The 14,911-nt window shown below is 37.2% G+C and overlaps 1 protein-coding gene across 4 annotated transcripts in view; it reads right to left on the bottom strand.

The window, feature by feature from the left end:
* Positions 1-14,911, bottom strand: part of FSD1L (fibronectin type III and SPRY domain containing 1 like) — a 36,580-nt gene that overhangs the window by 5,610 nt on the left and 16,059 nt on the right. For 2 of the 4 annotated variants that reach the window (XM_064502730.1, XM_026098332.2), the window contains exons 6-13: positions 13,150-13,271; positions 10,080-10,289; positions 9,645-9,743; positions 7,766-7,892; positions 5,823-5,855; positions 1,806-1,903; positions 1,089-1,340; positions 656-744 (exon numbers count right to left, since the gene is read on the bottom strand). In XM_064502730.1, coding sequence (XP_064358800.1) covers positions 656-744; positions 1,089-1,340; positions 1,806-1,903; positions 5,823-5,855; positions 7,766-7,892; positions 9,645-9,743; positions 10,080-10,289; positions 13,150-13,271 — 1,030 coding nt within the window. The remainder of the gene's footprint in view (positions 1-655; positions 745-1,088; positions 1,341-1,805; positions 1,904-5,822; positions 5,856-7,765; positions 7,893-9,644; positions 9,744-10,079; positions 10,290-13,149; positions 13,272-14,911) is intronic. The other 2 variants (XM_064502731.1, XM_064502732.1) reach the window with 2 other exon arrangements.

The following is a 14,911-nucleotide window of genomic DNA, read 5'->3' as shown; positions in this document are numbered from 1 at the left end:
GATCGCTAAGTCTTCTCAGACCTACACCCTGCTCCCACAGCATGATTCACATCCTTGGCACTACTTGATGTAACTAAGGCCTCTAACTTAGTTACTTATATCAGTGATCTAAATCAATAAAGAAAATGTGTAAAGAATCCTTCTCTCATTCGTTTTTGAAAGGTTTGAATCTTTAGAATTGCAGGAAGTCTTCACTGCTTAGAGTCAGAAAAAAAGCAAGTTATGATTGGCAAGAAAAATCCCACTGAGCTTTTCAGTATTTTAAAAGCTAGAACCTTCCATCTCAGAGGGAATGCACCTGGTCTAGCTCTATCTTACGACAACAGCTCTGGAAGCTTTCAGCATCCTAGGCTCCTAGCTTCATCAGTTTGGATCAATTACTGTAGCAGACTCATCAGCTACCAGAACATGCAATTAATTTACTCTACAAAGATTTAATGACACTTTACTGACAGAAGAGACATCTACATGGAGAGATCCCCCTGTTGAAGTGAAGGGCTGTTAAAAGTACCATGTGAAGTCAAAAAGAAACAGTCAAGAAACATTTACATAGTATAAATCAAACTGTTCCCAGTTTCCTCCTTTGTTGAAGACTAATAATTGTAATTTAAAGAGAATTCAGTGCTATAAACTGAAAAAAATTTCAGATACTGACCATGAAGCCTGGTAGTAATGGTTGGGTAAATTTTGTTCTGAAGGTATATAACAGTTGCTTTGAGTTTGCGTTATAAAATGTGAGCTGACCTAAAAGAGGCAAAAAAGAAACATTTACAAAAACCTGCCCAGCAAAAATATGTAAGATTTATGCTTTTCCAGGGAAAAGTCCCTAGGATATATTAAGTACAGATCTTGTCAAAGACCACACTACTGAAAAATTCTTAGTTAGTTGCTCTGTCACATAAATAGTAGTGTCATTTGACACCACAAGCAATATTACACAAAGTGCTCAGTTCCTTATTTTTGTAAGGGACTATCAGTCAAGGAGTAACACTAACATATTTACAGGCTATTTATAACCTAGTATTGCTTTAACACGATAAAGTTAGTCAGATAACCTTTTACCTAGATTTCATAAAATCGTAATTTACCTCCATCAAAGTCGCAGTACACTCCTATTCTGTCTGGAGCAGGTATGTCTAGAGTCCTGGCTTTGTTATTATGTTTTGCTGAAAATGTGGTTTGCAGCCAGTTGTTGATATGGATGCACCAGCTCGAATTAGTCTTTCCCAGCTGGTCAAATTTCCCCAGGTTTTTATATGCTACTCCCACACTGTAGGATTTGCAGTCCTTTTGGGCTCTCACCTCCCAGTAATGCTGTCCACTTTCAATAGCAGTGTCTCCTACAAAAAAAACATTTTTAGCCATGATAATTAGGTATACCTTAGTATTTACATCCTTGCAGGCACCTGAGGTCTGCTCAGTTTCATTTCAAGTTGGAGACTTAGAAACATAAAAATATCTAAACAAAAAAAAAAAAATCTAATTTACAAGTAAATAGAATGATACAATTGTAAAGTAGAATACAGAGACAGTTTACACTCACATCCACAAAAAAGAGTTATATTTAACATGAACCCATATTCAAAGCAGTGACTGTCAGTCACCAAGAGCCTTATAACAGAGATCTTAATGTGAAAGACACCTGCTGTAGCAAGATATTCCAGTGTTGCATAGGCATAACTACATGTGTGCAGGACAGCATCAAGCTCACAGCCTTGAATGAACTCAAGTTTTCCTTCAGATTCCTACCTAAGCTGCCCTTCCACAGCACTACACACCTACTAGAAGTGAGAGGTTCACCTTACCCAACACTGTGTATGATTCACCAGTAAAACGATCTCTGCTGCCCCTCATTAAGGATCTTGAGCTAACAGATGTCCTCTTTGGAGATGGTGTACCACTTCTAAGGAGGAAAGAACATGCAAGATTTGCATGCTATTACAGAAATGCAAACTAAAGAAGTTTTTCAAAGCAAGAGTCAATTAAGTTGCAATAAACATACAAAAGAAAACACAGAAGTGACAGCCATTAGCTGCAATCAACACCTAGCAGTAGTGAGCTAGTACACATGCACAAGGAGAATGGAGAGGGAAGAGGTAACAGCCAGAAAAGATGCCAGACATTGTGGTGAAACAAGTCCAGAAGCAGTTAAGAATGGAAACAGTAATAAAAAAAGACAGGTGTGGCACAGTTTGAATGCATGTCTGCATAAAAACTTAGAAACCTAGAGAGCTCAGGTGGCTGTTTTTCTGCCTAAGACTTCTAATAAACCTTGTAGATCAGCTATAAGAATCAGGTAAGTATGAATTCACTGCAGACACTCAATGCAAAGATGCCCAATTACTTTCAGTATCAGGGAATGAGAAAAGTAATGTCAATTGTGTTCAAGGTAGGTTTTTCAGCGCAGGTATGGCTTTTATAAACAATGAATGAAATCCCAGGAAAAAAGTGCAACCCAAATAATGAAGAACTTCAAAAAAGAATAAAACATAGTTTTATTTCAAAATACACACACTGAAGAGGATACAAAAGCCAGGAGTATCAAATCCATACAAAATTTATAAGGAAAAACACAAGGTGAGACTTCTGAATTTTTAAAATGCACCACAACCCTCATTTTATTCCTAAAAAGATCAGATATCAGAAGTATGAAAGGTAGGGATTTTATTTGCTTACATTCCTATTTCTTTTAAAGATTACAGAAAATTGTGTGACAGTAAACTGTGCTGAGAAGCACACAACAGCTCTTTAAGAGTAGTTATCAAATTTAAGTACCAAATCCCAATCAAGAAAGGCTTACATCTTCTAATCCTACCTTCCAAGTAGGAAAAGCAATAGCAAAATAAATGAAGAAACACTGCTCTGGAGAATATTCTGATTAGGAATCACTTGCATAAAAGAACAATTTTAATCGAATGAGTTTTTTAAAATTTTACTTTGGTCATGGTCTCAAAAATAATTCCTAGCAATTTAATCATTAAAGAAAATTAAGGCACCTATCTGCAAATTATAGTGAAAGTTAAAGCTTGGTAGACAGAGAAACATCTCAGGTTTTTGTTTTTAAAGACAGGAACAATTTTTAACTTCTCAGAAGTGACTAAGCAGTCTACAGTTTAGTTTCATTAATAAAAATTCTAAACAATATGAAAAGCAGATATCATGCTGAAATGCACAGAGGAAGTCATTTTTAAATGCTCATCCCCTGTAGTTTATCATACATTAACCCTTGAAGTGTTACCACAAAAGCTTTCTCTCCAGCTTTTCTTAAACTTCATGGTATTACTATCATGTTACAACTACAATTTGGCAAAGTTGTTAACTTAAATGTCTAGGACTGTTACAGTAAAAGTTTAGCTTGCCTCCTTTTAGATTTATTGAACATGGATTTCAAGCCTTCTAGAACTGTTTTCAAACAGTATTTCAAAAAGAGACAAAAAAGGGCCTTTTGCCCAATACCATTACCACGACATAACATGGAAAAAAATCAAAAGCCAAGTGGCATAAAATTTTCACACAGAAGTATGCTAGAATCTCTGGTTCTATCTACATGACTAAATTTCTTTTAACTCAATTAAAGAATCCTACAAGAAATCAATGCTCTCAAAGTGCTGAAAATATTTTTACCTTAACATCCATAACTTAGCATATAAATTTGCCAGTATTGATTAAAGCCATGTAAGCTTCTAAATTGCTTCCGAGAGTTACATGAAAAGGGCAGGTGTGTACTACGCAACAATGTAGACCACAATGAATGCTTTTGAATTGTGTTAACAGGGGAAAAAAAGGGGAAAAGCTGTAGTTTACTTACCAAAAGAAAAAGAAGCAAGCGATTGCATGGAAAAGAAAAACAGCAAAGCCAAGAATTAAAGCATAAATTAAGCGAAGACACACTCATTGCAGATTCCACCCTACTTTAAATGAGCCACCACAAAGACCATTCACTTGCACTCCCATCAAAAAAACCTGAGACTTTTCTTTTAGATCAGGTACAAATGAGTTATGCAGAAAGCAATGTGGTCATTTAGAGAAGTACCATAAGAAAAAAGCAGGTGCTGTGCTAACTTTTCCACAACATTAGGAAGACATGAACAGGTCTCCAAAACCATTTATTTTGTTCAAATCATCTGTAAATGGCCACTGAGTGGGCTTTCTCCATTCAAGTCTAACAGCCTTTAACAGTTCAGGCAGTGACATTTAGCATTTGGCATAAAAGTGCAAAAAAACACTGTGTTTTTCTCAATGGTAAAGTCTCTCTTCTAAAAGAAAAAAAGCAGAAAATTTCACAGGAGTCAGTCAGTTTTGTGCTGATTTTCTAGTCTAGCACAACAATTTTCATTAGCTAGAAGAGTAAATTGATTCATTTTTTCCACTATTCAGTGACAAAATATTCTAGTCTTATGACTAGGATTGCCATCTACAGCACTGCAGTTAAACATAGTTTTCTTACCCATTTCAGATAAGAGCATACATTTTAAGCAATACGTACTCTTTCAGAGAAGAAAGTACAAGAACAGATATTTGAAGCCATATAGAGCTTTATTCCAGTATATTAGATCTGTTAATTTAGTGTTTTATGGGCATTGGTGTCTTCCCAGGCTTTGAAAGCCACACACTTGATGTTTAACATATAAAATTACACTCCAGGATCAACTTTTCATCAAGCATGAAGCTAGCATAAAGTTTTCCCTCTAATGTAAAACATTTGTAAAGATATTCTTTACAGGGAACAAAAGCCTTCTGCAAGAATGAAAGCTCATCTAAACCTCCTGATAGAAAAGGTCAGCCTGAGATGCAAAGTTGAACAGATGACTGTCTCTTCTACAGAAGCAAAGGCCATAATCAGAAAATGTCATTACTGACAAATACAATGAAAAACAAGGTGTAAGACCAAGTTTGTGGAGCACATAGTGATATACAAGACAATTTTAAAACCAGATTTAGCAGAACTGGATATGCTTCCTGAAGTAGATGATGTGCAGTGCCTTAGTTCAAGAGCTGGTTTTGCCTATGCATACAATTCATTGCTACTGATCTCTCTCAAAAAATATGACTGATGAATATAAAGAGTAAAGACAAGAAATTAGAACCTGTGCATGTGGTTTGGTTCTGCAGTTTCTTAATCAGTAATATTACAGGAAAAAAAATGAGCAAAAAGGGGAAAATAACTTTTTTTATAGAAAAGTCATGAAAAAAGTTTATATTGAAAACAACTGCACAGGAAAGAGCAGTTAAACATTTTAACTGCTTTTAAATACTGAAAACATGATTTCTCATGTTTGAGAAACAGTTGAGTCAGTAACTGGAACTGCCATGAAGTTCAGCCTGTTTGAAAGTAAAATTCCATGCTAATTTATATTCTCTCTGATGTTTAATAGCAGATATGGCAAGAGTTCATTGGCAAAAAGTATCTGATTCAAAAATAAGAAAACAATTTATACTCACAGAAAGAAACTCTTGACTGCTTTTGTGAAAAATCTAGCATGCCATTGTGTGCCAGAAGGCTGTAAGCCTCACAGGCCTATGAAGCAACAGGCATCTTCATACTGCAGCTTCAATATATAATGTACTCTTACTGCAAATCAGGTCCCATACTCTAGGAAATATCCTTCCAGGAATATTGTTTTCTAGTCACTGGAAAAGAGACATCTCCATGACTCCAAACTAAATTTCTAGAGTATTTTAGAAGCACATATGTACTGCCTTAATTACTGACAAAGGCTATTAGATTGCTTGATCTAGGGAGAGAGAGAAATAAAGGGAAAATACTGAAGACTGCTGCAAAACTAGAAGCTAGGTCCTAGGAATAAGAGGTATGTTATCACCTTTTATTACTCTTCAGTACAGGATTCTGGCCGCTGTCAGACAGAAATAAGCAGTTATTAAACAACGGTTCTGTTAGATATAGTACCTTATCCCCAGTTCTAAGATGTCACTAAAATTTTTCTACCATGCCTCTGGGGAAGTATTTGTCCATAAGTTACGCCAATCCAAGCTACCCCAAAAGGGCAAATTTAAACTTTGGGAAGTTTAAATGGAAACGGAAACTTAACAGCAAATCATGCTTGATCAATTGTCTTTGAGAAAAAAGTCACTGGTATTGTCATCCAGATTGAACGAGTGGACCGTATGCTGCGTGCAGAACTAGCTCCAACAGGCTCACAGCTGGTGAACAGCACAAAGCCTGGCCACTCCTTGGTTACTCCCGGCATCTCAACAGTGATCAATATTGGTCAACACTGGTTCATAGCTTCCACAGCAATTGGCAGGATGGCAAGTGCTGCACTCGCTGACAGGCTGCAGAAACAGGCAGATAGGAACAGCACCAAGGGCAGCACAGGCTAAAGCAAAGTCCTGCCTCTGCAGTGGGAGAACCCCATGCAGCAGCCCCGGCTGGGGGATCCCTGGAGGAAGAGCAGTTCTGCAGAGGAGCAGCCGGCAGGCCTGCTCCACAAAAGCAGGAGGCTGCAGCACGCCCCTGCGTCCTGGGCTGCATCAGCAAGACAGCAACCACTGGGTCAACGGAAGCCATCGTTCCTCTCCTTCTGGCCCTTGGCAGGCCGTGTTTGGAGTCCTGTCTCCAGGTCTCGGCTCCCCAGGACTAAATGGACACTACTGACACACTGGAGCAAGTCCAGTGGAGGGCCCACAGCCCTCCAGTTAAGGGACCAGAGCGCAGGAAACGTCTGCGACAATGCGGTTTGTTCAGCCTCAGGGCAACAAGAGAAGGTGATCCAATTTCTGTCTTCAACTACGTAACACGAGGGCACAGAGAAGACGGAGCTGGACTCAGACTATGACAAGCACCTTTCAACTTGTCAGGAGTAGCAATGCAAGATTTCTATCAGTAATTGGAGTATTCCTCTCCTCCCCAATAGGGTGGCCTAGAACAGGGGCTCAGGGAGGTAGCAGATTCTTCATCCTTCGAGATACTCAATGCTCAGCTGAACAAAGGCTAGAGCAGCCCAATCTAGCTGGCCCTGCTTAAAGCAGATTAACTTCAAAAGGTCCTTCCAACCCTATGTATTCTGTAATTCTGAATAGTAACCTTTTAGTGCTTAACACTCAAGAAATAATACTCAAGAAATAATCTAAAGAGAACTTTGTTGAAGCTACTTAAATATTTTTCCTAGATAAAAATACTTGGAAAATATCTTTAAGCCTGCAATTTTTACAGGAGTTATGTTCTATTATCACCAGCTTTTGCTATTGGTTTTTTTTTATTGTTACCTTTCCAACGAGAGCTCCGAGATAAACTCAAACAACCTCCTTTTGCACTATTTATTTTTTAACTTTAGCTTTTTGAAAAAAAGACAACAGCCATCCCATTCCTTATTTGGATAACAGAGAAGCTGCCACTCATCAGTACTGGCCTGCAACACTACTTAACACAGAATATTACAGCTGAAGATCAGTTACTCTGACATTTGCCTTTTGCACGATTTTTTTAGCACCTTGAAAAATACCCTAACAAACCTATTTTTAAAAGACTTAAATTCTACTTACTGTTTAAAAAGCATTTTAAATGGATTACATAATAAGCTTCTTGACATCTTCATTCTTTATTTCCCTCCTCTGTAATGAATATTTTTTCCAGAGAAAAACATTGGGTCACACTTCCTTTGCTGTTCCACTGTTCTACTAGTCATATGAGTAACCAGGGAGCTGAAAGCGTTTTGATTTTCCACTGCTCTCAGACCTTTACCTTAACTGCCAGGTAAGACATTCCAGGCAATAAAATCTTTACAAACCAAGTCAGAATTCTTACCTGCCTTTATTCTCCTTTCCTTTTACTTTTTCTTGGCCTTTGCCTCCAGTAGGATCCCATTCAACATAAGTATCTTCAACTTTCAAGTTCAGATGAGATGAAGTATTGTCCAAATTGAACACAAATGCTGGTCAAGACAAAATATGAAACAGTGAAAAGCTACAGTGTTCTCTTCTCTTGATGGCTGTTTATACAAAAATAGAAACATTGGAAAACTTCTAGCACAGCACTATACAACTTAACAGAAATGTCAGCTTATTTGTCTGATACTTACAATCAAGGTAAAGAGCCCCTCAAATAAAGGGCAGTTGTTTATCTTCAGCCTATAGCTTATTAAATTCAGCCACTAAACCAGTGCTTTCTGCTATCTGCAGCCTATTTATAATTGTACGAATCTAGGGAATGATTTAAGGCTATGCTCTTTTTCCATACTCTACAGCCCTGATTCTCTAAAGCGCTTAAGACTAATAATGATTTTTAAACCTGGAGAATACTAAATTGACAGGACAGTACATACATGTATACTGAACTGTAGAGCAGGCTGCAGATATTAGAGCAGTAGAGCATGCATGCAGGTAGCAGACTTTTTATTACCCGCAGCCAAATCCTTCATCCAATGAAATAAAAATAATAGCATGCTGAGTCACTTTAAGACATTTACAGCCTATTTTGTAAGTGTCCTAATATCAAATATGACAGGCTGCTGCAGAAAAAGTATATTTTAGATTTTGTGATTTTGGAGCTTAACAGTATGCAAGTCTGAAAAAAAATAAAGTAGGCACGTGGACCAAGTACAGAATTTCTGTGGGCCAAGTATTAAAGAAAGTGAACTGGATTCAGTGTTAAGGTGCACACACACACACACACACACACACACACACACACACACACACTAAAGTTAACAAGGGCAGCATGATAACCACAGAAATAATCAAAATCAGTGTTGTTTCTGATACAACAGTAAGGAATGGAGGTGAATGGAAGTATTGAATTCTGAATACCATACTGTGCCTGCTGCTTACGAGTATTAAAACAAATTTAAAATATTTTTAGAAGTTATCAGAATGCACATAAGCTCATGCAGATTTCATACAGCTTTGTTTTTAATGCAGCAGCATTTACTAGAAACAGAATTCATGTTTTAATTATCTCATGCTTAGCAGTCATCTTGCCCTTTTTATCTTGCCACAATGAAAGCATCAGGACTATCAGCTCCATCATGAAAATAGTTAAGATTTGTGTTCTCTTACAAAGCATCAGTTCTGCTTCAAGAGCAGAAAGCATCACAGAATTTTTCATCTAGTTTATTTACAAATGGATATCAGGAAGCCACCACTCTGAGATCAACTGATGTTAACACAATGGCTTAATAAACATAGCGGTGTAAGGCTGTTTATCTTTTAGATGCTGACCATGACCAGCATCTATAGCTACAGTGTTAAAAAATGCTTTCAGTACCTTCTATTTATGGAAGGCCATTGCCTGTCACATGCTAAGTACCAATCACCAGCCAGCTACACCAACTGCTTAAATGCCATAAGCATCCAACTGGCACTCAGCCACATAGTTAATCTCCTCTTGCTACATTCTCAGCATGATTTAGCGGTAGATAATCTCAAATACACAGTCCAAAATGATGCACATCAGGCTCTCTTGGAGAAAGCTACATCACTACCTCTTTTTTAGTGTCTGGATATTAAAAGAACCTGCCATTTATACCACTTTATAACAATATCCTTCCTAATCCTTTATGAAAATGGTTGCCCAAGTACTGCTGAAATACGGCCATTAACATGCAACTTCATATATGAAGGCAGGACTAAGTAACTTATGCACAAGGTTTTCAGTACATCTCAGTTTAGAGCCTTTCAAATGTTACCTTTGGTCTCTAGAGTCACAGGATCAGAGTATTCCCCTGCCACAGCCTTGTTGCAAGCTTGTACTCTAAAGTTCATGTACTTTGTATCAAATTTCAGACCTAAAAAAGTGGATGTTTAGAAAATTGAATTGAGATTAATCACAGAAAATCTTAACAAGACTAAAGTCTATTTCAAATAGCTCTTATTTCAATCTGCATAAAACAAACTAAAATATATCTGCATGAACTTCATTTATGACTTTTTTTTTTTTACATAAAAGCTCAACCTGAAAACATGTGGCAGAGCCTTAATTAAACAAAGCATTCAAGATTGATATGAAACAGTGGAAGCTTCATTAAATACATAAAAAGAGCTTCTTTTTTTTCCCCCCTGAACGTTCCAAGGGTAAACAGTTAGATGACTATTCCTGTTTTTGAAGAATAAACAATCTTTACCCGATAACGTGTATTCAGTAGTCTTAATATAGTCTACTAGCTCCCAACACTGCTCATCTTTTACTCGAGGAAGCCCATCAAAGTTGGTTTTCCTGTACTCCAGTACAAAGTGATCAATTCTGTTGTCTTCTTCAGGCATTCTCCATGATACTGTTACACAGTTATCAGCAACCAGACATGCTGCAAGATCTATCTCTGGAGCTTTAGGGACTGCAGAAAAGAAAATAGACTGCATATTAATTAGCTCTCCCTGGATCATAGAGGTCATAATTTGCCTTCAGCTCAGTCACACAATCCTTTTAGGGGATATATTCCAACAGCAAAGTCTGATAAATGACTGAGCATGTCACTTTCACTTAGCACACAGTTTACAAAACAGGGGAAAGAAACTTGCATTAGCTCTAGAGTTAACTTTCATATCACAATTTACAGCTGTTTGTGTTCTGTTAGCAAGTTGGGTTGGTCCTCTGCTGGAAGCAGTAAGAAGTACATGCTAGAGCACAGAGGACTTACAACTGCGAGCTTACATTTAGGCTAAGAATAAATATGGAAAACGTTAAGGAGTCAACTTTGTCTTTGAGTTTGTGGAAGGTATATGCAATTGCAGCCCTCAAACAGTATTACCACTTAGCTTCTTCCAGCACTATAAGCAACTCTAATGGTATAGCAGTTTCTATTAGCCAGTCAGCAGTTATCTAGTTTTCTTTCCTCCTCACTGTTCGCCTTGACAGAAAAAGAAAGAATTCCTAAGATTCACAAAAATTTTTTTTAAAAGACAAATATCTATTCTCATGAAATCACACAGCACTTAAGTCACCAGACTAAAAAAAAAAAAAAAAAAAAAAAAAAAAAAGACATTTACACACTTTAGTATCTGAAGTACAACAGGAAGACTTGTTGTTTGAAGTCTAAAGGAAATGTCTTTTTGTTTACAGTTTTTGGGAGGAAGGGTCTGCAAAAGCTTTTCCTTTGTTTCGGCAACAACTTGAAATAGATATAGAAGTGACCTCCAAGTCAACTTATCAGGCAAGAACGTCAAGAACGTACAATAGTGAAACATCTCTGCAGAACTGGTAGGCTCACAGATTTCATTTGTCAAGTATCACCACATCTCGTAACACTCAAACCCTTACTTGAATATCGTTTCTTCTCCATAGTTATCATGCTCCAGTGACCAAGTCCTAATTACAAACCTCTCACCTTTACAAGTTGAAACTACTGTTTCTTGAAGAGGCTGATTGTACAGTGATTCCTCTGCATTCAAATTAATGCAAGTCATCATAGTTAAAAATCATGTTTAGATGTGTGTAGCTACAGCAGCTCCAAAAGACACAAAAGCCTAGTTTGCTTTATTATGCACCATACTTCACACATTCCAGTGATTATTTGTTCAAATATTTTAACCTAGCACTGCTCAAGTGTATCCTTTTTTCTCCCACTTCTCTGTAGTTGAAACCAAGCAGGAAACACAAACTGGCATAGGTTTAAATGCTTGAAAAAAACTGTACAGAAGTGACTGCAGTCAAAAGCAAGTTCTAAGGAGACATTCAAGTGCATTTGTTATCAAATTTCAAAATCATCCAATCATAATTAAAGAATATCAATAATATCCCTTCTTAAGCAAAAGAAACTAAGATGAGGACAAATATTTCAGAACATATACATATAAGTTTAAGCACCTATTCCCACCATTTTTATCTGGTGCCTTACACCATGACAAAGTCTTTCATGTGTTTAGAGTGACTAAGTTTTCAGCATCACTCCAGCAAGCAGTGTTCAAATGTATATATTACCACAGCACCAAACCTGCTTCCACCTTCCTGCAACAGATCATTAGTATCTCCTGATGTATGAAAGTCTATCAGTGATCAGTACAGTTCTACCTACTATAGTTTGAGCTGTGGTAAATACCATCAGGATTCAGTAACTCGATAGCTTGGAGCTACAGTAAAAGGAATCAAGCTTGACATCATGCAGTTGATTTTGTTTATAGATCAAAGCACCAAATAATAATTTAATAGACTTTCTACGTCTTTATTAGAAGAATGCATATACTAAAGAATATCCTCATCTAGATAGAAGATTTCGTTCATGCTTCTAGTCACATCTTAACACTTACTCATATTCCTGTCAAACAGGTGCACTGATCAGCTTATCTAGCTTGTTCCCTTATCTACAAAGTGCAGAGCTGTGATTGCCATCCAGAGGCCAAGAATAGAATGGGAATTTCTGCCTGGACACACTGCTAGCTGATCACTAGGAATAACACTGCTAATTCACTAGGCCTGTTACCACATACTGTATCTGCAGCATAGAAGGTAAATGGGCAGAAGTGTAAACTGATACTGCCAAGTCCGTAACAGATTTGGAGCGATTAACATCCCTGCCAACAGTCGTCTTGCCAAGGTATTCTTAGTAAGAGTCAAGGGCAAAGTGGTTTAAATATGAAGGAAATTTGAATGAAGAGACATATCCTGGAACACTAGGTTTACTTCCATTAAACTGGTAACAAATAGCAGTGTCAATAATGATTTTGTATTATGCTAACATCACAAGTTTCACTGTTCTAGTTTATCACTGTCTTGTATTTTAGACCTCTTTATTGCCATCTTGAAAAGTGACACGTTAGCTGGCAATTTCATGCATAATATTATTGCAGATTACTGAAACTGGACTGCAAGGTATCACTAAAAGCCTGAAGCTAGTAGGTACCATCTTAAGAAACTTTAAGCATCTCCAGGAAATACAGGAAAAACTGACACCTCAAGAATGTATTTAAGAAAAATTACCTCTTCAAGACTCTCAGAAATTGCACAAGACAGCTGAAAAAACACTGTATGGAAAACCCACTCTCACTTACTTATAAGACTAATGTTTTTTGAAGTACTAATACAATGTGAAAATTAACACAATAAAACCAGAAAATTACTTAAACCAGGTATTCAGCTTAACATCCAAAATATAAAAACAAGTTCAGGTACCCTGAAAAATTTGCTAATTAGGATGTAGGAGTTGTTACTACTTGAATAAATTACTATACAGAAACTAAATCCCTTGCATACAACTTTACCTGGCAAAAACTTTACAGCCTGCAGTATCCGCCTTTCCAGGGAGAAGTCCACCATTAGATGAGTCATACTATCACTGACCTTTGGTTTCAGAGAAATACGGAATGCTGAAGCCATTGTAACTCTAAAGTCAAGAAAACAGCATTAGCAAAATACAGTTTGCATTATTTAAGTACTGTACTCACTTAAAAAGACAGTAATCAGATGATCTGTATCATTGATTTCACACTGCTAGCCAAAACCCTGCTCTCTGATCAAAGGCCAGCAAATTTTTATAATTATTTAATGTTTAGCAAAAATTCCAAACTACCAAGTTTTGCTAACGTGACTGCCTCACTAAAAGAATATGGCGTGAGCTCCCAGTGGTTCCATCTTACTAGGACAAAGATACTAGGAGTGAATGGAGAAAAGCTTTAAGCCTTGTCTCTTCAATAGCCCAGAATTTGGGTTCTTTTTCACTAGTGAAGCAAAACAAAGAACTACCATTTGACACTAAAAATCACTAAGTACGAAAAGACCAAAGCACTAAAGAATCAGCATCATGTATTACATACTCTGAAATTTCAAAGTAAAATCTTTAGATTAAATATATACAAAGACCCTCCCACTAAACAAGATCACTTACTGCCTCCCAAGTGGAATGACTAAGTGTTAGGTACTACTCAAAGGGCATTTATAAATACCAGTGAAGAGGCTGAATATTCTGATTTCACATTCACCTTTTGCCTTATTTGGGGAGGAAGAAATATTAGATTGCAGACACCATGTTGTTCTGCAATACATGCGAGTACTTGATCAGTCTTACAAGAGACACTGAAGCACAGTACAGTTAACCACTCTCATTTCCCCTTTTGAAATGTTAGCTTGGTCTTCATCATGATTACTCCTCCAATAGCATCCCCATGCTGTAGGGGCTGATCAAAGCAAAATGAGAGCAAGTCTCTTATTTAATTTTTTTATCTCCTAAGACACCAGGCCATGCAGTAGAATTTCAGTAGAATTGAGACAGCGCACAGGTCCTCTCCCTGTTTTAAAAAGATTCTTAGCTAGAAAGCAACATGCATGCCACAATAAAAATAAAATAAAAATACAGTAAAAAACCTATATACACCACACCCACAGATCGGTGACATCTTTGGAACATGTAATGCTTATCATTTCCTGTGAGCTATGAACGACCAAGTACTTCACTAGCATGTAAGAATGGTCATGTGTTAACTACAGTTATACTAAAGAACGGTGAAAAAGATCAAAATTTTAGGCAGAGACAAGCGGAAGGAAATAATATGAGGCTGGACAGCAAAGATGTGCATGCTAAAAATGATAAGAGTTACTGTTTGGGGAAATAGAGGACAATTATGAGATTGAAAGAGGCATAGAATAAAAATAGGTAGAATGGTTTCCCAAGACAGAACAGACTTTCTGCAATCCGGTATGGGCCACCTACTAGATTGCACTGTTCAGCCAGACTGTTAAAGCCAGTATTTCACCAAGGAAGAGTAATTCTTTGATTAACAGTAACAGAACATTGAGTAGTCAACTACAGATAGCTTTTAACTTCTGTTTAGGTGCAGAGATTCTACACAGCCACAGCTGGATCAATAGCATTAGACTACAGAGCATTACAACAAACTGGAAGGAATAAGAGGACATTTGTTTCTGGTCAAAATGTCTGAAGATTCCTATCACTGTCACTATTGACATGATTTGTTAAGGACTAGTTCTCTACCTATGGAGAAGCAAAGACTAATTTCTCTAACAGTT

Source organism: Dromaius novaehollandiae, chromosome Z (genome assembly GCF_036370855.1).
Source record: "Dromaius novaehollandiae isolate bDroNov1 chromosome Z, bDroNov1.hap1, whole genome shotgun sequence".
Taxonomy (NCBI): Eukaryota; Metazoa; Chordata; class Aves; order Casuariiformes; family Dromaiidae; genus Dromaius; species Dromaius novaehollandiae.
Note: the sequence above shows the minus strand (reverse complement) of the source record. Positions and strands in the feature narration are given on the sequence as shown.